Source organism: Macaca nemestrina, chromosome 9 (genome assembly GCF_043159975.1).
Source record: "Macaca nemestrina isolate mMacNem1 chromosome 9, mMacNem.hap1, whole genome shotgun sequence".
Taxonomy (NCBI): Eukaryota; Metazoa; Chordata; class Mammalia; order Primates; family Cercopithecidae; genus Macaca; species Macaca nemestrina.
The window spans coordinates 94,094,397-94,121,694 of record NC_092133.1 but is presented as its reverse complement, the minus strand read 5'-3'; the positions used below and the strand labels follow the sequence as shown (position 1 = coordinate 94,121,694).

Here is a 27,298-nt window from a genome sequence, read left to right as displayed (position 1 = left end):
CATGCCATTGCACTCCAGTCTCGGGGACAGAGCGAGATGCCATCTCAAAAAAAATAAAAAAGAAAAAAGAAAGGTAAACAAATGTCACTTAAACTGTGTAAGAGTTATAAAGTAGTTAAACATTACCCCAAAAATTTTGGGGTGATATAAGATCATTAACTGGATTGAGACACGCAGAATACCACAGACAAATAGGACATATGGATGTAAAAGTACAATTTACAAATATTAGAAGCCATTGTATCAACACATTAGGATATTGTAGCATGACCAGACATCCTTTGTGGCAGGAGCGCAAGTGAGGTTCAGCATTAGGGAATCCACTAATACTATTAAGCACATTAATAGAGTTGATGAGAATGCCATGTGTTCATCATCATGGATGTAAAAAGACGTTGTCAGGATTCTACAGCACAGTATATTTTAAAAATTTAACCAAATTAGAATTGCTGTAAAAATGTATAAAATATTAAATGGATTTGTACAAATAAAAAACCCCCACAATTTTAGAAAAGTATATTTAACAGTATGAAGAGGTCAATGATTGTTTAATCAGTTGATAAATTGAGCTTTACTGCAATATAGCTACTATCTGATTGTGCTCTGGAGATTAGAAAATTCGTTGTAAAGAAGAATAAATAAAAATATGCATGAAAGTCTGAATATAAAAAATAACTTTTCAGACCAGGCACGGTGGCTCACGCTTGTAATCCCAGCACTTTGGGAGGCCAAGGCAAGCCTAGATCACGAGGTCAGATCGAGACCATCCTGGCTAACACGGTGAAACCCCATCTCTACTAAAAATACAAAAAATTAGCCAGGCATGGTGGCTGGTGCCTGTAGTCTCAGCTACTTGGGATGCTGAGGCAGGAGAATGGCATGAACCTGGGAGGCCTAGCTTGCAGTGAGCTGACGTTGTGCCACTGCGCTCCAGCCTGGGTGACAGAGGGAGACTCCATCTCAAAAAATAAAAAATAAAATAACTTTTATTTTCATGTATTGTAAATACTTGGAAATTGAAAGTGAAATGTTGATTCATGACTGAGAGAACAATGAAGTATAGAATTCAAAAAATAGAATTAAACATATATGGAAATGTGCTGTACAATAAAAGCAGCAGTGGTAACAGAGGAGATGTAGGCTCTGAGTATCTCACTGGAGACTGAAGCCCACAGATATGCAGCAAAACCTTTGTCTCCCTGATGTTTTTGCCTCCTGTTGGTCGTGTGCTTTCACACATCAAGAGAGGACATTTAACATTTGAGCCTGAGTGTCTTTTGCTGTTGTCTTATGGGTGATACTTTTGCTGGGATAATCCATATTGTAATATGTTCTTGGGCTCCACAGGATTAGTCTTGGTCATCTAAGATGTTACTGACATTTTATCACCTCAAGATGTTACCGACCTTATCACCTTCAACTGACTTATATTTATTCTTTGAAATAACCAGACACACACATTGTTTCAGCAATTCTTTCAGTTGGTGATTTTCCTGGTGCAGTACTCTGTGAGGTCACCTCCCCTCAAGTGGACCCACGGGTGGTAACAAACAGTTTATAGGAGGGACCAACCATGTGTGGACATGGAGTGGGTCATTTCAAGGTGAGTTAGTCAGCCTGTACCCTAAAATGGCACAGACAGGAGAAGCCACAATCCTTTAGAGAGAGAAAAAAATTACAAAGTATAGATATCCTTTGTTAAGAGAAACAGACCATCTTCAGAGGATGTAATAGTAGTAAAATGTGTTCTTATTGTTCAGCTCCCACTTATGAGTGAGAATATGCAGTGTTTGTTTTTCTGTTCCTGTGTTAGTTTGCTGAGGGTCATGGCTTCCAGCTTCATCCATGTCTCTGCAGAGGACTTGATCTTATACCTTTTTATGGCTGCATAGTATTCCATGGTGTATATGTAGCACATTTTCTTTTTCCAGTCTATCACTGATGGACATATAGATTGGTTCCATGTCTTTCCTATTGTGAATAGTGCTGCAGTAAACACATGGAGCAGATGGTGCTCACAGCAAGATGGACCTCTGAGCAAGATGAGCTCCAAGCATGTTGAGCTCAGAGCAGATGGAGCTCCAGAGGAGAGATGGAGCTCTGAGCAATATGAAGCTAGGAGCAGATGTTGTCAGAGTAAGATGGAGCTCCAAGCATATGGTCTCAGAGCAAGATGGAGCTCAGAGCAGATGGTGCTCAGAGCAAGATGGAGCTCGGAGTGATTCGAGCTCTGAGCAAGGTGGAACTCAGAGCAGATGGTGCTCAGAGCGAGATGGAGGTTAGAGTGATTGGAGGTCCGAGCAAAATGGAGCTTGGTGCAGATGGAGCTCTGAGCAGATGGAGTTCAAAGCAAGATGGAGCATGGGGTGATTGGAACTCAGAGAAGACAGAGTTCAGACAAGAAGGAGCTCCAAGCAAGGTGGAGCTTGGAGCCGATGTTTCTCTGTGTAAGATGGAGCTCAGAGCAAGATAAAGCTTGGACTCACTGGAACTCCGAACATTGCTTTGAGCAGTTGGAGCTCTGAGCAAGATGGATCTCTGAACAAGATAGTCCTCAGAGCAGATGGAAGGCTGAGCAATAAGGAGCTCTAAGCAAGATGGGACTTTGGTGCAAATATTGCTTGATTTTAGATACAGCTCTGAGCAAGATGGATCTTGGAGAAGATGGAGCTTTGAGCAACATGGAACTCGTAGCAGATGTTGCTCAGGAAAAGACGGAGTTCCAAGCAGATGGTACTCAGAGCAAGAGAGAGCTCAGAATGATTGGAACTCCAAGCAAGCTAGAGCTCAGAGCAGATGGAGCTCTCAGTAAGGTGGAGCTCAGAGAAGATGTTGCTCACAGTAAGATGGAGCTCCAAGCATATGGTGCCTAGAACAAGATGTAACACCGAGTAGATGGCGCTCAGAGCAAAATGGAGCTCAAAGTGATTGGAGCTCTTAGCAAGATGGAGCTCAGAGAAGATTGAGCTCAAAGCAGATGGTGCTCAGAGCAAGATGGAGCTCAGTGACTGGAGCTCCAAGAAGTAGGTTTGAGCAGATGGTGCTCAGAGCAAGATGGAGGTCAGAGTACTTGAAGCGCTGAGCAAGACGGAGCTTGGAGCAAATGGAACTCCGTCCGAGCAGATGGGGCTTAGAGCAGATGGTGCTCAGAGCAAACTGGAGCTCAGAGTGATTAGAACTATGAGCAAGATGGAGCTCAGAACAGATGGAGCTCTGAGCAGATTGTGCCCAGAGCGAGATGGAGCTCAGAATAGATGGAGCTCTGAGCAGGATGAAGCTCGGAGTAGATGGTGCTCAAAGTAAGATGAGCTCTGAGCATATGGTGCTCCTAGCAAGATGGAGCCTGTCAGAGTGATTGGAGGTCGGAACAGATGGAGGTCACAGAAGATGTTGCTCACAGTAAGATGGAGATCCAAGCAGATGGTACTCAGACCAAGATGGAGCTCCAAGCAGATGGTGCTCACAGCAAGATGGAGCATAGAATGATTAGAATTCCAAGAAAGATGAAGCTCTGTGCAGATGGTGCTGAGAGCACGATAGAGCTTGGAGTGATTGGAGCTCTGAGCAAGATGGAGCTAGGAGGAGATAGAGCTTTGAGCAGGAAGTACCTCCAAGCAAGATGGAGCTTGGAGCAGATGTTGCTTGGTGTAAGATGGAGCTCAGAGCAAGATGGAGCTTGGAGTGATTGGAACTGTGAACATTGCTCTGAGCAATTGGGACTCTGAGCAAGATGAATCTCTGAGCAAGAAGGAGCTCTAAGCAAGATGGAGCTTGGAGCAGATGTTGCTCGGTTTTAGATGCAGCTCAGAGCAGATGGTGCTCAGAGCAAGATGGAGCTCAGCGTGATTAGAGCTCCAAGCAAGATGGAGCTTAGGGAAGATGGAGCTCAGAGCAGATAGCGCTCTGAACAAAAATAAGTTCCAAGCAAGATGAAACTTGGAGCAGATGTTACTTGGTGTAAGACGGGAGCTCAGAGCAACATGGCGCTTGGAGTGATTGGAACTTAAAAACATTGCTCTAAAGGATTGGAGCTCTGAGCAGTTGGTACTTGGAGCAAGATTGAGCTCGCAGTGATTGGAGCTTCGAGCACAATGGGGCAGATGCAGCTCTGAGCAAGATGTAGCTCAGAAAACATGTTGCTCATAGTAAGATGGAGCTTGAGCAGGTGGTGCTCAGAGCAAAACGAAGCTAGAAGTGATTGGAGCTCTCAGCAAGATGGAGCTTGGAGCAGATGGATCTCTGAGCAAGATGGAGCTTGGAGCAGATGAAGTTCTGAGCAAGAAGGAGCTCTAAGCAAGATGGAGCTTGGAGCAAATGTTGCTTGATTTCAGATGGAGCTCAGAGCAGATGGTGCTCAGAGCAAGATGGAGCTCAGAGTGATTGGAGCTCTGAGCAAATGGAGCTCTGAGCAGAGGATGCTCAGAGAAAGATGGAGTTTGGAGTGATTGGAGCTCTGAGAAAGATGGAACTTGGAGCAAATGGAATTCTGAGTAGATGGAGCTCTGAGCAGATGGTACTCAGCGCAAAATGGAGGTCAGAGTGATGGGCGCTCTAAGCAAGATGGAGCTTGGAGCAGATGCAGCCTCAAACAGATGGCGCTCAGAGCAAGATGGAGCTTAGAGTGATTGGAGCTCAGAACAAGATGGAGTTCAGATCAGACAGACCTCTGAGCAAGAAGGAGCTCCAAGCAAAATAGAACTTGGAGCAGATGTTGCTGGTATAAGATGGAGCTCAGAGCAAATGGTGTTCAGAAGAGCGAGAGGGAGCTCGGAGTGATTGGCACTCTAAACATTGCTCTGAGTGATGGGAGCTGTGAGCAAGATGCAGCTCAGAGCAGGTAGAGCAGAAAAGGAGCTCTAAGCAAGATGGAGTTTGGAGGAGATGTTGCTCGGTGTTAGTTGGAGCTCAGAGCAAATGGAGCCCATAGTGATTACAGCTCCAAGCAAGGTGGAGCTCAGAGCTCATGTTGTTCAAAGAAAGATGAGCTCTGACCAGATAGTGCTCAGAGCACAATGGAGCAGGAAGTGATTGGAGCTCCCAAAAAGATGGAGGTTGGAGTGATTGGAACTCCCAGCAAGACAGAGCTCAGAGTAGATGAACCTCTGACTAGATGGAGCTCCAAGTAAGATGAATGTCTATGCAGATGGTGCTCACATCAAGATGGTGCTTGGAGTGATTGGAGCTCCCAGCAAGATGGAGCTTGGAGCAGATGGAGCTCTGGGCAAGATGGAGCTTGGAGTAGATAGAGCTTGGAGCAAGAAGGAGCTCCAAGCAAGATGGAGCTTGCAGCAGGTGTTTTTCAGTGTGAGATGGAGCTCAGAGAAGATGATGCTCAGAGCAAGCTTGAGCTCAGAGTGATTGGCACTCCCAACATTGTTCTGAGCCATTGGAGGTCTGAGCAAGATGGAGCTTGGAGCAAATTGTGCTCAGAGCAAGATGGTGCTCAGAGTGATTGGAGCTCTGAACAATCTGGTGCCCAAAAAAGATGTTGCTTAGAATAAGATGGAGCTCTGAGCCAATGGTGCTCAGAGCAAGATGGAGCTCAGAGTGATTAGAACTCTAGCAAGCTAGAGCTCAGAAAAGATGTTGCTTAGAGTAAGATGGAGTTCCAAGCAGATGGTGATCCAAGCAAAATGGAGCTCAGAGTGATTGGAGCTCCGAGAAGATGGAGCTTCGAAAAGATGTTGCTTAAAGAGTAAGATGGAGCTCCGAGCAGATGATGCTCAGAGCAAGATGGAGCTCAGAGTGATTGGAGCTCCAAGCAAGCTGGAGCTCAGAACAGATGGAGCTCGAAAAAGATGTTGCTTAGAGAGTAAGATGGAACTCCAAGCAGATGGTGATCAGAGGAAGATGGAGCTCAGAGTGATTGGAGCTCTGAGCAAACTGGAGCTCGGAAAAGATACTGCTTAAAGATGGAGCTCCAAGCAGATGGTGCTCAGAGCAAGATGGAGCTCAGTGTGACTGGGGCTCAGAGCAAGCTGGAGCTTGGAGCAGATGGAGCTCAGAAAAGATATTTCTTAGAGTAAGATGGAGCTCCGAGCAGTTGGTACTCAGAGCAAGATGGAGCCCAGAGTAATTGGAACTCCAAGCAAGCTGAACCTCAGAGCAGATGGAGCTTGGAAAAGATGTTGCTTAGAGAGTAAGATGAAGCTCCAAGCAGATGGTGATCCGAGCAAGATGGAGCTGAGAGTGATTGGAGCTCCAAGCAAGCTGGAGCTCAGGGCAGATGGAGCTTAGAAAAGATGTTGCTTAGAGAGTAAGATGGAGCTCCAAGCAGATGATGCTCACAGTAAGATGGAGCTCAGAGTGATTAGAGCTCTGAGCAAGCTGGAGCTCCGAGCAGATGGAACTCAGAAAATATGTTGCTTAGAATAAAACGGAGCTCCAAGCAGATGGTGCTCAGAGCAAGACGGAGCTCAGAGTGATTGGAGCTCTTAGCAAGCTGGAACTCAGAGCAGATGGATCTCCAAGCAAGATGGAACTCAGAGATGTTGCTCACAGTGAAATGGACCTCTGAGCAGTTGGTCCTCAGACCAAGATGGAGCTTTGTGCAGCTGCCGCTCAGGGCAAAATGGAGCTCAAAGTGATTGGAGCTCCAAAGAGGATGGTTTTCTGACCAGGTGGTCCTCAGAGCAAGGTATACCTCCATGCAGCTGGTGCTCAGGGCAAAATGGAGCTCAAAGTTATTGGAGCTCCAAAGAAGATGGATCTCTGAGCAGATGGTGCCCAGGGCAAGATGGAGCTCAGAGTGATTGGAGCTCTGAGCAAGCTGGAGCTCAGAGCAGATGGACCTCTGAACAAGATGAAGCTTGGAGAAGATGTTGCTCACAGTAACATGGAGCTCAGAGCAAGATGGAGCTCAAGGTGAATGGAGCTCCAAAGAAGATGGATCTCTGAGCAGATGGTGCTCAGGGCAAGATGGAGCTCAGAGTGATTGGAGCTTGAAGCAAGATGGAGCTGGGAGTAGATGGTGCTCAGAGCAGGATGGAGGTTGGAATGATAGGAGTTCTGAGAAAGATGGAGCTTGGATCAAATGGAGCTCTGAGTAGACAGAGCTCCGAGCAGACAGTGCTCTGAGAAGATGGTACTCTGAGCAAGATGCAGCTCAAAGGGATTAGACCTCCAAGCAAGATGGAGCTCAGAGCAGATGGAGGTCTGAGCAAGATAGAGCTCGGAGCAGATGTCGCTCAGAGCAAGACAGAGCTCCGAGCAGATGCTGCTTAGCAAGAGGGAGCTCAGAGCAGATGGAGCTCCAAGCAAGATGGAGAACCTTGAAGATGGTGTTAAAGGCAAGACAGAGCTCGAAGTGATTGGGCCTCTTAGCAAGATATAGCACTTGGAGTAGATAAAGCTCTGAGCAAGATGGAACTTGGAGCAGTTGGAGCTCTAAGAAGATGGTGCTCTGAGCAAGATGGAGCTTGGAGCATGTGGAGCTTGCAGTTATTTGAGCTCCGAGTGAAATGGAGCTCAGAGCAGATGGAGCTCAAAGCAAGAGAGAGGTTGAAGCAGATGTTGCCTGGAGTATGAGGGAGCTCGGAGCAGTTGGAGCTCTGAGCAGATGGAGCTACAAGCCAGATGGAGCTCATAAGCAGATAAAACTTTGAGCAAGATAGAGCTCTGAGTGAGATGGAACTCGGAGCAGATGGAGCTCTGAGCGAAATGCAGTTTGGAGCAGATGGAGCTCTGAGTGTGATGGCACTTCGACTGAGATGGAACTCAGAGCAGATGGAGCTCCAAGCAATGTGGCGCTCCGGTCAAGATTTAATTTGGAGTAGATGATGCTCGGAGCAGATGGTGCTTGGAGCAAGATGGGGCGGATCACATGGAGCTCCGAGCAACATGAAGCTCAGATCAGATGGAGCTATGAGCAAGAAGGAGCTCAGAGCAGATGGACCTCACAGCAGTTAGAGCTCTGATCAAGGTGGAGTCCTTATCAAGGTTTAGGTTGGAGCATATGGAGCTCAGAGAAAAAGGTGCTTGGCGTAAGATAGAGCTCGGAGTGATTGGAGCTCCGAGCAAGATGGAGTCATTTATGTTTGTCTCTAAACTGTTTATTCTAGTTAGCAATTATTCTAACCTTTTTTTTCAAAGTTCTAAGCTTCCTTGCATTGGGTTAGAACATCCTCCTTTAGTTCAGAGGAGTTTGTTATTACACACCTTCTGAAGCCTTCTGCCAGTCTGTCAAGCTCATTCTTCATCCAGTTTTGTTCCCTTGCTGGTGAGGAGCTGTGTTTTTTTTGGAGGAGAAGAGTCGTTCTGGCTTTTGGAATTTGCAGCCTTTTTGCGCTGTTTTTCCTCATCTTCGTGGATTTAGCTTTCTTTGGTCTTTGACGTTGGTGAGCTTTGCATGGAGTTTCTGTGTGGATGTTCTTTTGGTTGATGTTGATACTATTCCTTTCTGTTTGTTTTCCTTCTAACAGGCCCCTCTGCAGCAGGTCTGCGGGAGTTTACTGGAGGTCCACTTTAGGCCCTGTTTGCCTGTGTCACCAGCACAGGCTGCAGAACAGCAAAAATTGCTGCCTGTTCCTTCACTGCTTCCCAGAGGGGCACCTGCCAGATGCCAGCCAGAGATCTCCTATGTGAGGTGTCCGTTGACCTTTACTGGGAGGTGTCTCCCAGTCAGGAGGAATGGGAGTCAGAGAATCCCTTAAGGAGAGCTCGAGTGCTGTGCTGGGAGATAAGCTACTCTCTTCAGAGCCAGCAAACAGGCACGTTTAAGTCTGCTAAAGTTGCTCCTACAGCCTCCCGTCCCCTAGGTGCTCTGTCCCAGGGAGATGGGAGGTTGACCTATAAGCCCCTGACTGGGGCTGCTGCCTTTTTTTCAGAGATGCCCTGCCCAGAAAGGAGGAATCTAGAGAGGCTAAGCTGTAGTGGCCTCCACCCAGTTCGAACTTACTGGCAGCTTATACTGTGAGGAGAAAATCGCCTACTCAAGTCTCAGTAATGACAGATACCCCTCTCCCCACCAAGCTTGAGCATCCCAGGTTGACTTCAGACTGCTGTGCTGGCAGAGAGAATTTCAAGCCAGTGGATCTTAGCTTCCTGGACTTTGTGGGGGTGGGATCCGCTAAGAAAGATCACTTAGCTTCCTGGCTTCAGCCCCCTTTCCAGGGGAATAAACAGTGCTGTCTTGCTGGTGTTCCAGGTGCCACTGGGGGATGAAAAAATACTCCTGCAGCTAGCTCAGTGTCTTCCCAAACAGCCACCCAGTTTTGTTCTTGAAACCTAGGGCCCTGGTGGTATAGGCACTGGAGGGATTCTCCTGGTCTGAGGGTTGTGAAGACTGTGGGAAAAGTGTGCTATCTGGGCTGGAGTGCACCGTTCCTCACAGCACTGTTCCTCAGGGCTTCCCTTGGCTAGGGGAGGGAGTTCCCCAACCCCTTGCACTTCCTGGGTGAGGTGATGCCCCACCCTGCTTTGACTCACACTCTGTGGGCTGTATCCACTGTCTAACCAGTCCCAACGAGATGAGCCGGATAACTCAGTTAAAAATGCAGAAAGCAGCTGCCTTCTGCATTGCTCTTACTGGGAACTGCAGACTGGAGCTTTTCCTATTCGGCCATCTTGCCAGTCACCAAAAATGTCTATTTCCTATTGAAATGTCTTGGCATCTTTGACAAAATAAGCTTACCAAATTAATATGATTATTAATGGACCTTCAGTTTTATTCTACTCATGTACTTAATCTCTTTTTTTTATTTTTTATTTTTTTTATGAGATGGAGTTTGCTGTGTCGCCTAGGCTGGAGTGCAGTGGCATGATCTCAGCTCACTCCAACCTCTGCCTCCCAGGTTCAAACAATTCTCCTGCCTCAGCCTCCTGAGTAACTGGGATTATAGGTGTTCGCCACCATGCCCAGCTAATTTTTTGTCATTTTAGTAGAGAAGAGGTTTCACCATGTTGGCCAGGCTGGTCTTGAACTCCTGAACTCAGATGATTAACCCGCCTCAGCCTCCCAAAGTGCTGGGATTACAAGCATGAACCACTGTGCCTGGCCAGATTTATCTTCATAATAGCACTATACTGTTTATTTACTGTAACATTGTAATAAGAATGGATATTTTTAGTATAAGCCATTGAATTATTTTTCAAATTTTGTTGTGTATATTTGATTTTCTTTGGACATTAATATTTTATAAAGAGCTTGTCGGTTTCTATTTTAAAAGGTAGTTGGGAATTTGAATTGAATCTGTAAATGTTTTGTTATTTTTATCTAAATACGAAATATTGTTATCCCAAAACATTGACTGGCTCTCAATCTATTCAATTTTTCTTCAATTTATTTCATTATTTAAAATATTTTATTTCATCATTTAAAATATTTTAGTGTAAAGAACTTATGTTTGTCTTGTACTTCTGGTGTTAATTATTAAGTTTTTAGTGAATTTGTCACATTTTTATGTAGAAGAGCATGTATTGTGTAATACAATTTTTTTTTTGTCTAATCTGGATAATTTTGCTTATTTTTCTAGTATAATTTTCTTGGATAATACCTCTAGTACAATGTTGATTAAATTGGTTTAATACGAAATTCTTGTCTTGTTTCCAAGCTTATAAATAATGCTCTCATTCTTTTACTATTATGTATGTTAGCTCTAGGTTTTAATAGATGATTTTAAGCAGGACTGAGATGTCTATATTAGTAGTTAGCTGTGAGTCTTATTCCAAATTGATATTGGATTTCTTAAGTCTTTTTCTATGTCTGTTAAAATAATCATTTCCCCTTTATTAAAGTAATATTATGCAATACTTTAAATTTTGAATATTTTGCCAACATTGCATTTTTGAAAATATCTTACTTTGTCATAGTATATAATCCTTTTTATATGTTGTTGGATTCAGTTTGTTAGTAGTTTTGATAATTTATGTGTCTATATTCATATAACATATTGGTTCATGGTTTTTTTACTTGTGATTTTTTTGTATTTTTTTTAATCATGCTAATACTAACTAATAGATGGATTGGGAAATGTTACCTTTTCTTATATTGCTGGGAGTTTTTGTATATAATTTGCATTAATTCTTCATTAAAAGCTGATGTAATTTACCATTTAAGCAATTTGTCACTGAGCTTTATGTCAAAACATTTTAATTAATATTCTCTTAACATGTAATTATAAATTTTGTTTCTTCATATATGTCTATATAATCTATTTTTAGTTAACTTTTATAGTTTGTACCTATCGAAACATTTGTTTCTATTTTGTAGTATTCCATAAAAATTTTGTTTTTTGTTTTTTGGTTGTTTTTTTTTGAGGCAGAATTTCGCTCTTGTTGCCTAGGCTGGAGTGCAGTGGCACAATCTCGGCTCACCACAGCCTCCACCTCCTGGGTTCAAGTGATTCTCCTGCCTCAGCCTCCCGAGTAGCTGGGATTACATGCATGTACCACCAAGCCCAGCTAATTTTGTATTTTTAGTAGAGACGGGGTTTCTCTATATTGGTCAGGCTGATCTCCAACTCCCAACCTCAGGTGATTCACCCACCTTGGTCTCCCAAAGTGCTGGGATTACAGGTGTGAACCACCACACCTGGCCCCGTAAAAATGAATTTTCTCAGCAGTTGACATGAAAAACTCTGGAGTGGCCAGGCTTAGTGGCTAATGCCTGTAATCCCAGCACTTTGGGAGACTGAGGTGAGTGGATCACCTAAGGTCAGGAGTTAGAGCAGCCTGCCCAACATGGTGAAACCCAGTCTCTACTAAAAAAAAAAAAAAAATAGCCAGGCATGGTGATAGACACCTGTAATTCCAGCTACTCAGGAGGCTGAGGAAGGAGAATCAATTGAGCCCAGAAGGCGCAGGTTGCAGTGAGCCAAGATCATGCAACTGTACTCCAGCCTGGGTGACAAGAGTAAAACTCCATCTCAAGTGAAAAACAAAAAAACTCTGGAGTAATAATACAGAATAAGGCTTTAGCCCAGTTAATGAATGACTTAAAATTTTCTGTGTTACAGGACAGAGAATATAACTACTGTTTAAAACATGTATTTACTGTTTGATAAAAATGAGTTACTGTATCTAAAGGAAATTAGTGAAACTGCCATTTCACTTTGGAATTTATAAAGGCGGAATATGCCTACCTCCAATTTTTTAGCAAAATTGAGGAAGGTCAAATAATAAATTTTAATAAAAATACAAAATAATACTGTATTTGAATAATTGTTTGAATAAAAGACAATTTTGTGAACAAGAGTTGCCAGCACTTAGCATATACAATATGCTAGGTATAATTCTAAGGTATTATTTATAAGGTTAATACCTTAGAATTTAAATTTAATAACCCAAAGATTCCTTGGAAAGAATAAAGTTCACACATTTTTATTTATATATTTATATTAAAATTTTCATAAAAAGCAACTGCTTTGGCATACAACAAAAAATATACATGAATAATGTTATATAACTTTATTAGAAAGCTTGAGTAAAGCATATAAATAGGCAGCCTCTTTGACCAATAAAGAGAGACTGTACATTACTTTCAAATATCAAAGTATATTAAATGGAAAAACTTAAGGTTTAAAAAATGTCTTTTACTTCATAATGGCAGAAACCCAGCAGGTCGTACATTTTGGCCACTGAAAATGATAATAGAAACCATTAAAGGTAAGCAACAAATAATATTTAGCCACATAGTCATTTCATTAAGCTCTTCTTCATTAACTTCTAGATTCAGTGAGAAATTCAAATGTATTATTTTTATGGATTCAGGAAAAGTCTAAGGAGGAAACATTGTGATTGCAGCCAAAAACCTTAATACAAATAAATAATTCTACCAATATAGCTTAATGCTATGGAAAAAATGATAATTTCTGGCCCTCTGTAGGTATTATTCTTTGTAACAGAGTATTATTAACTCAGCAATTTGTGTAAAACATAAAATAATAATACACTCTATAAATTATTTTTATCTTGTGATATACTGGGGAATGGGAGTGTGTTCCACTTGAGAATTCTCATGAGATGCTGATGTGCCACAAAACAATACATGGGAAATGTTTTCATAAGTAGTAATGAATTGATGTTTGTGCTTTTTGGAAAAATATATATTTTTAAAAGTCTAAGCAGGCAGCTACAATTTTCAGAAAAGTACAAGAATAACTAAAAATATCTGACATCCCTAAAGCAGGATTTGAAAAAAATTTCTTATGAACAGAAACCAAAAGCATGTAGAAGTAATTATACTTATATAACATAAGATAGACTTTAATTCAAAACCAGTAAAAGAAGAAGGACAGTATGCAATGATAAAGGAATGAATTCAGCAAGAGAATTTAACAATTTTAAATATATGGGCACCCAACACCAGACCATCCAAATATATAAAGGAAATATTATTAGATCTAAAGAGATAGACTTCAATACATAATAGTTGAAAACTTCAGTACCACACTTTCATCATTATACATATCATCTTGACAGAATATTAAGTAACATTAGATTTAAACTGAAAATTAGACAAAATGGATCTAACAGACATTTACAGAACCCTTCATCCAACAATGACAGAATGCATATTTTTCTTAAAAGCACATGAAACATTCTCTAAGATAGATCATATGTCAGGACACAAGTCTCAACAAATTTTTAATCAAAACTATATCAAATATGTTTTCAGGCCACAATGAAAATGAGATTTCAATAACATGAGAAACTTTTGAAACTGTACAAATACATGGAAATTAAACAACATGCTCTGGAATGACGTTTGGGTCAAGATAAAAATTTTAAAAAGACATTTTTTAGAGTTGTTGAAACAAAAATCAAAACACAATTGCACCAAAACTGATGGAATACTGCAGAAACAGTGCACAACTATACTAACAAACTAGAAAACCTAGAGGAAATGAATAAATTCCTGGACAAACCTACCAAAATTGAATCAACAAAAAAATAGAAAACCTGAGTAGATAAATAATGTGTAATGAGATTGAGTCAGTAATAAAAAGTCTCCCAACAAAGAAAAGTCCAGGCCTGGATGACTTCACTGTCAAATTCTACAAAACTGTCAAAGAAAAGTTAACACCAGTTCTCAAACCATATCAAAACAATGAAGGGGAAGAAATTCTCTCTAACTCATTTTATTAGGTCAGCATTACCTTGATATCAAAATCAGACAAGAACAGAAGACTGAAAGTGTTGCAGGAAGTCAGGGACCCTGAACGGAGGGACCAGCTGAAGCCGCGGCAGAAGAACATAAATTGTGAAGATTTCATGGACATTTATTAGTTCCCCAAATTAATACTTTTATAATTTCTTATGCCTGTCTTTGCTGCAGTCTCTAAACATAAATTGTGAAGATTTCATGGACACTTATCACTTCCCTAATCAATACCCTTGTGATTTCCTATGCCTGTCTTTAATCTCTTAATCCCATCATCTTCTTCGTAAGCTGAGGAGGATGAATGTCACCTCAGGACCCTGTGATGACTGTGTAAACTGCACAAATTGTTTGTAGAGCATGTGTGTTTGAAAAATATGAAATCTGGGCATCTTGAAAAAAGAACAGGATAACAGCAATGTTCAGGAAACAAAAGAGATAAGACTTCTGGCCGCTAGTGAGCCGGACAGAACAGAACCATATTTCTCCTCTTTCAAAAGCAAATGGGAGAAATATCGCTGAATTCTTTTTCTCAGCAAGGAACATCCCCGAGAAAGAGAATGTGCCCTGAAGGTAGGCTTCTAGATGGCCCCTTTAAGGAGTGCCACCTTTAACGGTTGAAGCCAAAGGGATGAAATATACCCTTGTCTCCTGTAGCGCTCCCAGGCTTATTAGGAGGAGGAAAATTCCTGCCTAATAAATTTTGGTCAGACAGGTTGTCTGCTCTTGAACCCTGTTTCCTGATAAGATGTTATCAATGCACCATTTATTCGCTGGGAAAATTGGCTAGCCATAAGTAGAAAGCTGAAACTGGATCCTTTCCTTACTCCTTATATGAAAATTAATTCAAGATGGATTAGAGACTTAAATGTTAGACCTAATACCATAAAAACCCTAAAAGATAACCTAGGTAATACCATTCAGGACATAGGCATGGGCAAGGACTTCATGTCTAAAACACCAAAAGCAACAGCAACAAAAGCCAAAATTGACAAATGGGATCTAATTAAACTAAAGAGCTTCTGCACAGCAGAAGAAACTACCATCAGAGTGAACAGGCAACCTACAGAATGGGAGAAAATTTTTGCAATCTACTCATCTGATAAAGGGCTGATATCCAGAACCTACAAAGAACTCAAACAAATTTACAAGAAAAAAACAACCCCATCAAAAAGTGGGAAAAGGATATGAACAGACATTTCTCAAAAGAAGACATTCATACAGCCTACAGACACATGAAAAAATGCTCATTATCACTGGCCATCAGAAATGCAAATCAAAACCACAATGAGATACCATCTCACACCAGTTAGAATGGCAATCATTAAAAAGTCAGGAAACAACAGGTGCTGGAGAGGATGTGGAGAAATAGGAACACTGTTACACTGCTGGTGGGATTGTAAACTAGTTCAACCATTATGGAAAACAGTATGGCGATTCCTCAAGGATCTAGAACTAGAAGTACCATATGACCCAGCCATCCCATTACTGGGTATATACCCAAAGGATTATAAATCATGCTGCTATAAAGACACATGCACACATATGTTTATTGCGGCACTATTCACAATAGCAAAGACTTAGAATCAACCCAAATGTCCATCAGTGACAGACTGGATTAAGAAAATGTGGCACATATACACCATGGAATACTATGCAGCCATAAAATGGATGAGTTTGTGTCCTTTGTAGGGACATGGATGCAGCTGGAAAGCATCATTCTCAGCAAACTATCGCAAGAACAGAAAACCAAACACCGCATGTTCTCATAGGTGGGAACTGAACAATGAGATCACTTGGACTCGGGAAGGGGAACATCACACACCGGGGCCTATCATGGGGAGGGGGTAGGGGGGAGGGATTGCATTGGGAGTTATACCTGATGTAAATGACAAGTTGATGGGTGCAGCACACCAACATGGCACAAGTATACATATGTAACAAACCTGCACATTAAGCACATGTACCCTAGAACTTAAAGTATAATAATAATAAAATAAAAATAAAAGATGTTATCAATGACAATGCGTGCCCGAAACTTCATTAGCAATTTTAATTTTGCCCCATGCAGTGGTCCTGTGATCTCGCCCTGCTTCCATTTGCTTTGTGATATTTTATTACCTTGTGAAGTATGTGATCTCTGTGACCCACACCCTGTTTGTGCCCTCCCTCCCCTTTTGAAAATCTCTAATAAAAACTTGCTGGTTTTTTGACTCGGGGAACATCACGGATCCTGCCGACATGTGATGTCTCCCCCAGACACCCAGCTTTAAATTTCTCTCTCTTGTGCCTTTTCCCTTTATTTCTCAAACCAGCCAAGACACTTAGGAAATAGAAAAGAACCCATGTTAAACATCGGGAGTGGGTTCTCCCAATAGAAAGGAACTATAGGCCAATATTCCTGATATACATAGATACAAAAATACTCAAAAAAAACTAGAAAACCAAATTCAATAGCACATCAAAAAATAATACAGTATGATGAAGTGGGATCTATCTCTGGGATGCAATGATGGTTCAACATATGCAAATCAATACATGTTTTACTTTACATCAACAAAATGAAGGGCAAAAATTATATAATTATTTCCAAAAGTGCAGAAAAAGCATTTGATAAAATTCAACAGGTCTTCACAATAAAAACTCTCAGCAAACTAGGCATATCATAGAAGAAACAACTCAACATGATAAAGGTCATATATAACAAAGTCACCACTAATAGTATGCTGAATCGTGAAGAGCTCACAGCCTTTCCTCTAAGCATGGGAACAAGACAAGGACACCCATTTTCACTACTATTTATCATAGTACTGGAAGTCCTAGCCAGAGCAATCAGGTAAGAGAAAGAAATAATATTCGTCCATAAGAAAATTGTCAAATTGTCTCTTTTTTTTGGTAGATGTCACCATCTTATATCTAGAAAAACGTAAAGACTCAACAAAGAAAACCTCTAAGTTCAGTACAGTTTTAGATATAAAACCAACACATAAAAATCCATAACATTTCCATATACTAATAATGAATTAAGTGAAAAATCAAGTAATTTCATCTACAATAGCTAAAAAAATAAAATATTTAGGGAATACATTTAATCTAGAAGGTGAATTACATCTACAAAAATACTGTGAAACTCTGATGAAAGAAATTTTAAAGGACACAAACGAATGGAAAGACATCTCATCTTCATAGATTGAAAAAATTAACACCATCAAAATGACCATACTACCCAAAGCAAGCTACAGATTAAATGCAATCCCTATGAAAATATTAATGCCATTTTTCACAGAAATAGACAAAACAATCTTAAAATTTGTATGGAGTATCAACAAATCTTCAAATTATACAATGTATGATCTAGGAGTCCCACTACTGGGTATTTCTTTAAAGAAAGAGGAATCACTATATTAAAGGTTATCCCTACTTGTGTGTTTATTGCAGCACTATTCACAATAACATTTATATAAAATCAAAGTTTCCACCAATGAATAATTGGACAAATGTATATGTATGTGCATGTATATATACACACACACACACACACACATATATATGTACAGTGGAATACTGTTGGGCCATATAAAGAATATGAGTGGAACCAGAGGTCATTATGTTAAGTGAAATAAGAAACAGAAAGAAAAACTTTGCACACACTCATTCATATGTGGAAACTAAAAAGATGATTTTTATAGAGACAGAGAGTAGAATAGTATATTCCTGAGGCCTGGCACAGTGTGTAGGTGAGAAAGGGGATGAAAAGAGGGTCGTAGATGAGTACAAACCCACAGTTGGAAAGGAATAAAATCTAGTGTTTAGTTGCACTGTAGGTTGGCCTTGGTTAACTATAAGGTATTTTATATTTCATTGCTAGAAGAGATAACTTGAAATGTTCCTGACATATAGAATTGATAAATGCTCAAAGTGATGGATACCACAGATACCCTGACTTGATCATTACAAATTCTATACATGTAAAAACATATTGCATGTGCCTTATAAATATGTAAAATATTGTGTAAATCAATTTTTAAATCTACTTTTAGCAATTTTGACATATACAGTACATTATTAATCATACTCATTATTTTTTGCACTAGATCATTCAATCTTATTCCTCCTCTGTAAATGAAATTTGGGTAGTTTCTGATCAACATCTTCCCTTTCTCCATCCACCTTCTTCCCTAGTGTCTGACACATTTTTTTGCTCATATTAAGTGACATTCAAATTCTAGAAATTAATGGTTTTGGTATACAACAAGCAAATAAACATAATGTTAAATAAACTTGTTAGAAAGTCTGACTAATTAGGAATAAAAATGGCAGCATTTTTGGCCATAAAACAAAGGATAGCTATTATTTTTAAATACCAGACCCAAGGATTTGAAATGGAAATGTTTAGGCCTAAAATATGTTATTGAATTTATGACAGTGGAAATTCAGCATATCATATTTTCTGAGCATTCTTAAGTAATAGAAATTATTCACTAATATGTAGCCAACCAATAATATCTAGCTACATTCAAATTTTATTAAGGTTTTAAAAATTAACTTCTGGGTTAAATGGAAGATTCATACTGAGATTGCATTTATGGATTGAGGGAAATGTTAATGAGGAAGCATGTGATGAAAGCCAAAAACCTAAATTCAAATAAGCAATTTTGACAATATTAATTCTATAGAAAAACAGGCAAGTACTCATTTCAAAAATTTGTGCAAAATGTAAAATCAGTTTTCTTGTATTAAAAAGTTACACACTACAAATTTTTGTTACCTCATAGTATATTGGAGGAGAGTTATCTTTTAAATGAAGTAACTTGGGATTTTTTATGAGATGCTATTGTCTGCAACCAAAATATATATTTATATATATAATATATATATAATATAATATTAATATATTATTTTATATAGATTATATATTATATTATTTTATATAGATTTATATAGTTTTCCTCATGTGTACACTGTTGATATTTGGGCTTTTTAGGAAAATATTATACATATTAAAAACATTTAATAAAGAGAGCTAAAATTCTCAGAAAGTCATAAGAATTCTTAAAATGCTGAATAGAGTTGAAGGGAAAATATGAACATCTCCCAGGTATATAAGTAAAATAAAGAATCCAGAAACAACTCATCAAGCTAAGAAGCAAGTGCTGCTCTTAGATATGGGTGAACACAATGATGCCAAATCCATGCAGATTGTCCGACTTGCCATAAAGCAAATGAAAAAAACTGACTGCAGATACCTCAAATCTGAGAACCAAATTATAACTTACATTGCACACAGAGAAATAAGTTACTAGAATGAGTGTCAGAAGAAATTCAATACAATAAAAAAAGAAAAAAATAACATGGAAAGAACAAGAAGCTATAAGCTTAAGAAGTTATATTTGGAAAACAGCTGTGTAGAAGATAGATATTTAAAAATACAATTAATGTAATAATTAACATATAGGTTAAAAATTAAAGTTTTATCTAAGCTGATGAGATTAGTGAACAGAAATTAGCACAATTATTATAGTCCAATACAGTAAAAAGAGAAAACATAATGGAAAACACAAGTATAATTATACATATTTGAAGAGTAGAGGTAGAAGAATGAGAAATTAACTGTTTCCTTAAAATATATTTTAAAATAAATAGCTATAGTCAAAGAGTTGGTAATTTATAAGTGTCTACAATTGAAAACATGAATTCAGAAATTCAGTGCGTCAACAAAGAGAAAAATAATACATAAAAAACAGTTAATCTGCATAATACCAAAAATGAGGAAAACACTAAAAATCAGCAAAAGAAAAATACGTAACTTGCAAAGATGAGAGGACACAGCTTTGTAGAGCCACAGCCAGAGAAATGAATACTAATAGAGGTGAGTAAAGTTATCATTAAACCAATAATTAGATACTTAGCTAAAATACCTTAGTCAAAAAAGGAATAAAATATTTTCAAAAGAAAAAACACTAAGTGATTTGGTTATGAATGGCAGCTTCTTAAGAGTACACTTCAAGAAGAAAGAAATGCTTTTTGTGTGTAAAAATTAAAGAGTAAGAGACTTGATTTGGGAATATCAAAACCTGGTGAACTTTAAACTAAATAAACCAAATAATTCTTGGTAACATCAAATTCAAAATATTTAGATATGAAATTACAATTTTACACATTTTACTTAAGTCAGATGAAAATCCCATGCTACTTCAATAATTTAACTGAGGGAGGAAAAATCTATTTTTTCAGAGGATTATTTTTCTGTTATATTCTTATTAAAAATTGATGCCTCTTAGTTTATGTTTTGCAGAATATTGATTATTATTTTATCAATTGATTTGTACCAAAAGACAAATTTATTTGTACCAAAGAACAAATGAAAGCATAAAGATGGACTACAAACCTCTAGATATCCAGGATAACTGAGTTAAAAGCCCACCACCTGGTTAAGGAGGATAAAATAATGATGTCCACTGAACCCGTGACAACAAAGCAACTCACCAGCAGCAGGATGTATAGTTGGCCCTTTTCTCTGGAGAGGAACTGGAGCAGAGGCTGGGACTGTGAAGGTGCTGGGATCACCTCTGGTGCTTAAACTAGAGTGTCACCATGCACACACTTGAGAGCAACATAATTTCTACAAAGAAAGCATTCAGGGAAAATGCCAGAATAAAAATTAGTCCCCTGATTATAGAGATTATCTAGGAAAATGAGCAGTATTTACTTGTCAGTATTTGTGAGTTGATTGGTCTGTGTCACTTGAAAAAAGCTACTGTGTACATGATTATGTTACTTCTGGAAAATGAGGAACCAAAAAAAGAAGAAAACATGGATAATGTAATTTGTGGATTTATGTTTAACTCTTGCCAAGCAGGAGGTGCTAGGATTGATGGTGATGGCCTGGAGAGTACTCAGGAGGCAGGTGGTACAGAAGGAGAGGCCCCTTGTCACTCTGCTCAGGTAGAATTACATTTTATATTTGAAGTCATTCCAAAAATGCAGTGACTCAAATACATCCAGACACAACAAACACATTACTATGAGAAGCATCACTATGTGAATAAAGGCCAAGTGACAGGTGATCAGGCCATGAGGCTTAGGCTTGTTATTGAGAGAGAATGTGAAAATGTGGAGTGGGGGGGGAAAGTAAGTGCTGGCTTACTCCAATGCCAGCTTGGAAATAAAAGGCATCTTTTAATGATAACATAAGTGGAAAGTATGTTCTTCTAAATGGCAAAGAGGAAACGTTTTGTATATCTGGAAAAGAAAGACTTCATCTCATTAGTGTTTATTATTTGGTAGTCAATATCTTTATCACAAATCATCTTCATTTTTACATTATCCTCTTATTCTAAATAAATCCAGACTATCTCATATGACTTCTTGATAATTCAGTCTCTACATTATTTTCTGCATTAAATTGTGTATGCAATAATATTAATAAAACATATGTATTAATATTTGTCTCACCAAGTCATCCACGATGATGACCTTATAGGATGCACACTATCTATACTCTCATTGTACCTGGACCTCCCCTTTTAGATTTTGTTTTATATTCTCTCATTTTATATTTAGCACGTTGATACTATTAACATATAAAATTATTCAATTATATGTACAGTTTATGCAACTGGGTTGAATTTTTTGATAATATGGAGAAAATTACCAGAGCAAACAGTTGAAAAAATATCTGTTTGTCTTTCTAAGGTGCCATCATTTTGACACTTTTTATTCTCCATTGCTTTCATATTTCTGGACCCTTGTTATTACACTGAACTCACCATTCTAATTCATGATAATATCCCCATTTTTCATAAGAAGATTAGCAATCTTGATCTTATGTACAACTTTATATGCCTATTGCCATGAGTTATAATATAATCCCAGTATCTGAGAAGTAGAACATAAACACCTTTGGAGGGCATTATTGTACTTACCAAAACCCTCTTAGCTGTACCACCTAAAAATGACCTGGGTCTTTCCCAGTTTCGTTTCCATATAAGAGATTCTTTATGTAAATTATTTTCAACACATCAGCATATTTCTGATGTCTATCATTGACTTTTCAAGAGGATAAACACTAAACACTACTTGCAATAACTTTATGAAAACCATAAAGTTACATCAAAATGATCACATCATGATCCTTTTTTTGGAGATCCTATTTAAGATCCTACATAAGAGGAATACCCTCTTATGCCTTGAAAAATACTTTGGTCTCCAATTTAAAATATACTTTTCCTCAAATTGTCTCAGGAAATCCACAACATCAGAACACCTTGCATGATTTCACTGAACAATTTTGCAGCTACTAATGTTATTTGCCAGGATGTAGGCATCATTGTGTTATCAAATTTATTTAATCCAGTGACTCAAATGATGTCGCTTTACAACACAGAAAAAAATGAAAAACTACCACAATGACTCAGCTTCTTCTGAGATAAAAGTGGGTCCAGTTATATTTCATTGTCAATTATCACTATACTGTATAACATTGCTCTACAACCTACTGATATCTATGAGTTTAGAAGAAACACATTTTGTAGTTAAAATTATTGTTTATCTTTGTCCAAAAGCTTAAGTTAGTAAAGAAACACATTTATGTTACTTCCAGAACCAATAACTGATAGTTCTTCAGCATTTGTCTGCACCCTCAGCAAAATTTTGCTCTGCTGTCATGATGGAATCAAGAAAAGCATCAGGATACTCTTAACTTAAGAACTTAATAGTCTCTATATGTTGACGGTTCAAAATTCTTAAATCAGTGGAAAATTACACATACATCAGGAATTCCCTATAATTCCCAAGGACAGGCCATAATTGAAAGAACTAATAGAACCTCAAAACTCAATTGGTTAAACAAAAAAAAAAAAAAGAAGAAGAAGAAGAAGAAGAAAAGAAAGAAGAAAGAAGAAAGAAGAAGAGACAGTAAGGAGTGTAACACTCCCCAGATGCAACTTAATCTAGCACTCTATATTTTAAAATTTTTTAACATTTATGGAAATCAGACCTCTACCTCTGCAGAACAACATCTTACTGATAAAAGGAACAGCCCACATGAAGGAATGAAGGAAAACTGATTTGGTAGAAAGATAATAAAAATAAAACATGGGAAATAGGGAAGGTGATAACATGGGGGAGAGGTTTTGCTTGTGTTTCACCAGGAGAAAATCAGCTTCCTGTTTGGATACTCACTAGACATTTAAAGTTCTACAATGAACCCACTGGAGATGGAAAGAAAAGCACCTCCATGAAGATGGAGACACCTCAATCGAGTATCATCAACTAGCCAGGTAAACAAAATGGAGTTTCTTATGTCTTCCTTTTCTACATAGGCACAGTAACAGTCTGATCTCTCTTTCTTTTCCCTATGTATCCCCATTTTCTTTTGACAAAACCAGTAATACAATACTTAAACATACATTAATAATATTGGCAACTATTTGTAAATTACATGTTTATATACTTTTATTAATATAATACATTATAAGCCACACACCAAAAAAGATTTAAAAAATCAGATAACATAAGAATTTGAATATTTTTCTCTCTTACCTAAGATATATTCAGCTCACCCCATGTATTTTATGTCCCTCTTTCTGCTAATAATAACACACTAAAAAATACTTGCTCTGAATCATCAGATGGAGTCTTCAACAATGCTCTTCAGGGCATTGGTGCTGAGGCAGGACAAGAAAACAGCATGATATCATAGATTAGAATTGATAACTAAAGTATAAATATTCTCATTATTTCTTTGGAAAATTTATCTACAGAATCTAACAACTGATAATTGCCAACAGAATACATGTGCACCCCAAAGTTATTTGTTGTTTATTTAAATTTTAGAGTTAATTTTATGTCCTATATTTTTATTTGATGAATCTGTCCACTATGACAAATCATAAAACTTGCAATAATATGGTACAGACATGAAAGTAATAGTCTAAAATAAAAAAAACAGCTCATCTATGGGTGGGTCAGAATGCACAAGAGAACTGCATTCTACCTGCTACATTAAAAGCTCATGAATCTGAATGTACACGTCAGTTCTCACTCTGAGAAATGTCAACCAGAAGCTGCTGGGAATGACAATCAAGTTCTTGGGCACCTCAGGAGACAGATAACACAGATCAAGTTTATCCTGATTACATTGGCTTTCACCTTAGACTATTCAAAATATTGTAAGCCTAATGTGTCTGTGTAATCACAAATAATGTGGGGAAAATATTACTATTAAATAAACCCAAAACAAAAGACTGATTATAAAGTCTATGGGCTTAAAAGAGACCTCTGAAGAAAAAAGGAATATGCTAAAAGAAACAAACCATTTATAAAAATTTAGGAGCTACTTTGCATGAAACTAATACATTATTTGAAAAAAAAGTTTGTTTAAATATCTTTTTAAAATCTTTATCATAATGTATCATTTTAGTGTTATTTATAAGAATGATGTTAGTGTATAAACAAATATACAGTAATCTTTTCAGTTGAGTGTAATCTATATGAGAACATTATTCTGTGTTTTGTCTTATTACTGAATTAATCAAAATGTCACTTCAGTATACATTTTATCATATTCATTGAGTAGCATTTTAAGACCTATGACTAGTCACTGACAACAGAAAATGATTGTGAGGATTTCAGGTGAAATAGCAATGAAATATTTAGGTACAAATCTAATAAAATAAATAGAAGATATATACGAAGAAATCTAAAAAACTGTGATTAAAAACATCAAAGAAGATCTAAGTAAGGGAAGAGATAATCCACGTTTAAGAATAGAAAGATTCAGCATTGTTAAAATGTTCTCCACTTTATCTACATATTCAATGCAGCCCCACTCAAAATTCCAGCAAGTTAATTTGTGAATTTTGACAAACTGATTCTAAAATTTATATTGAAAGACGAAAGACTCAGAATAGCAAAGAAAATATTTAAAAAGAAATGCTATAGAAGTGACACTACCCAGCTTCAAGAACTCCTATAAAGCTATAGTAATCAAGCAATGTGGTACTGGTAAAAGAACAGAGAGACAGATCAATGGAACAAAAGAGAAAGCTCGGAAATTGACCCACACAAATAAGTCAGCTTATCTTTGAGAATAGAGGAAATGCAATTCAATTGAGAAAAGGTAATTTTTCAACAAATGGTACTGGAACAACTGGACATCCACATGCAATAGGAAAAATTAAAAAAATTTAAAAAACCCCTAAGCCCAGACCTTGCAATTTTTACAAAAATTACTAAAAATGGATTATAGACATATGTAAAGGGGAAAACTACAAAACTCTTAGAAGATAACATAAAGCAGAATCTCAATTACCTTGGGTTTGGCTCATTTGATACACCAACAACCAAAAACATGGTCCATGAAAGCAAAAACTGCTGAAATGAACTATATTAAAAATAACATTTCTGAACTGCAAAAGACACTGTTAAAAGAATAGAAGGAAAAGGCACAGAATGGGAGAAAATAATTGCAAAACACTTAACTGATAAGAGACTGGTAGCCACAATATGCAAAAAAATAAATTAATTAAAAACATTTAAAACTCAAGAATAAAAAACAACCCAATTATAAAATGGCAAAGGATTCAAACAAATATGAATGTAAAAGTTGTGAGGTCTCACTAAAGAGCTTAAAAGCATGACAAATAGGCATATGGAAAGATGCTCAGCATCATGTGTCCTTAGGAAACTGAAATTTAAAGTAACAATGACATACTGCTACACCCATATTAGAACAGCTAAAATCTAAAACACTGACTACACTAACTGCTAGTGAGGATGTAGAGTAACAAAAGCTGTCATTTATTGCTGGTGGAAATGTTTATATATTCTATTTCTATATTCTATAGTTTTATATATTCTATTGGATTATATAAATGTATTTTTACTTCTCATTCTTCCTATATCTATAATTATATTTTTATTTTTATACTTTGTCTCTATTTGATGATATTCATTCTGCTCAATATTTCAGTTTACTAATCTTTTTATCATGTGACTCTAACTTAATATTTAACCCAAATATTGTGTATTAAACTTATTCATTTTTTAAATTTCTCTTTGGCTCCTTTCCAAATATGCTTGTTTAGTTTACAATTTCTTAGTCTTTTCAAATCATTTTTAAAAATTTTCCATTTTACCCATTGTCTTTAGTTAAATATTTTAAGTATATTTAAAATAACTAAAATTTATACAAATAATTTTTTTCACATTATTTATACTGGTAGCTTATTTTCTTGTGTGTTTTATATTTTATGATTTGCTTCTCACATTTGGGATAAATTCAGTCAGTACTTTTTCTTTGTTTATTTCAAGGGGGTAAATTGGGCAATCCACACTAGTTTGAGGTCCTTGCAATCAACCAAGGCCTGAAGGGAGCAGCGGCTTTTCAGTGTTACTACTCCTGTAAACGCTTCTAGTTTTCTAGTTTATTTCTGGTCCTGCGGAAATATTTTTTCTATCAGTTGCATCGGACATGTTGAGGATTTTTTAAACTTTTGAAGATTTTCAGTTCTCTGCATTAAATAATACTTGGGAATATATATATATATATAATGTGTGTATATATATAATGTGTATATATATATAATTTTTTTGTTCTACATCATATAGCCACACTGCACATAGATATTGTCTGGCAAAACAGTATCTCATAAAAAAATCTTAAGATTCTATAGTTAGAATACCATAACCTTCATATGCTACATGGTAATATTAGTAGAATATACATTTTTTTTAAAACTTAAAAGTATGTTTATATTTTGTACAAATTTCTTGAGTAATAATCCTCCTCTTTAATTAAAAATATATGTGTATAGCCAAAAATCATGATTTTTCTGTGAACTTAAGACAGTACTGGTAGAATTAATTAAATAATTTTTGATTCTTTGCCTCCAGTCAAAATGCTTTCTTAGCAAATCTCAGGCTCTATAAAGGTAATCACAGTTTAAATTTTCTATTTACTCCAATAGTTACTTAAAATAATCTTAGAGGAAATTCGCATGTGATTAGATATTGCTTATTGGGTATACTTTGATACTTTCGTCTGTCATTTCATAATAGTTAGATATTACCTGTAACACTTAAGGTTTTATCAAGTTATTGATACTTTTTCCAAGCTTTAAACCTTGTTTAGTGCTCATAATTGCTGTTCATTTGTGTATCTAGTCAAACTTTCTAATAAAGCTATTCCACACTCTT

At 37.4% G+C, this 27,298-nt stretch overlaps 1 protein-coding gene across 20 annotated transcripts in view; it reads left to right on the top strand.

The window, feature by feature from the left end:
* The window catches only part of LOC105499832 (uncharacterized), a 44,354-nt gene extending 17,056 nt beyond the window's left edge, over positions 1-27,298 (top strand). For 12 of the 20 annotated variants that reach the window (XR_011608051.1, XR_011608050.1, XR_011608043.1 and 9 more), the window contains one exon: positions 1-27,298. This exon is cut by the window's left edge and continues 2,279 nt beyond it. Coding sequence is in view for 3 of the 20 variants with exons in the window: in XM_071070130.1 (XP_070926231.1) it covers positions 1,470-1,561 (92 nt within the window). In the remaining 17 variants the exon portion in view is untranslated. The other 8 variants (XR_011608052.1, XR_011608047.1, XM_071070129.1 and 5 more) reach the window with 4 other exon arrangements.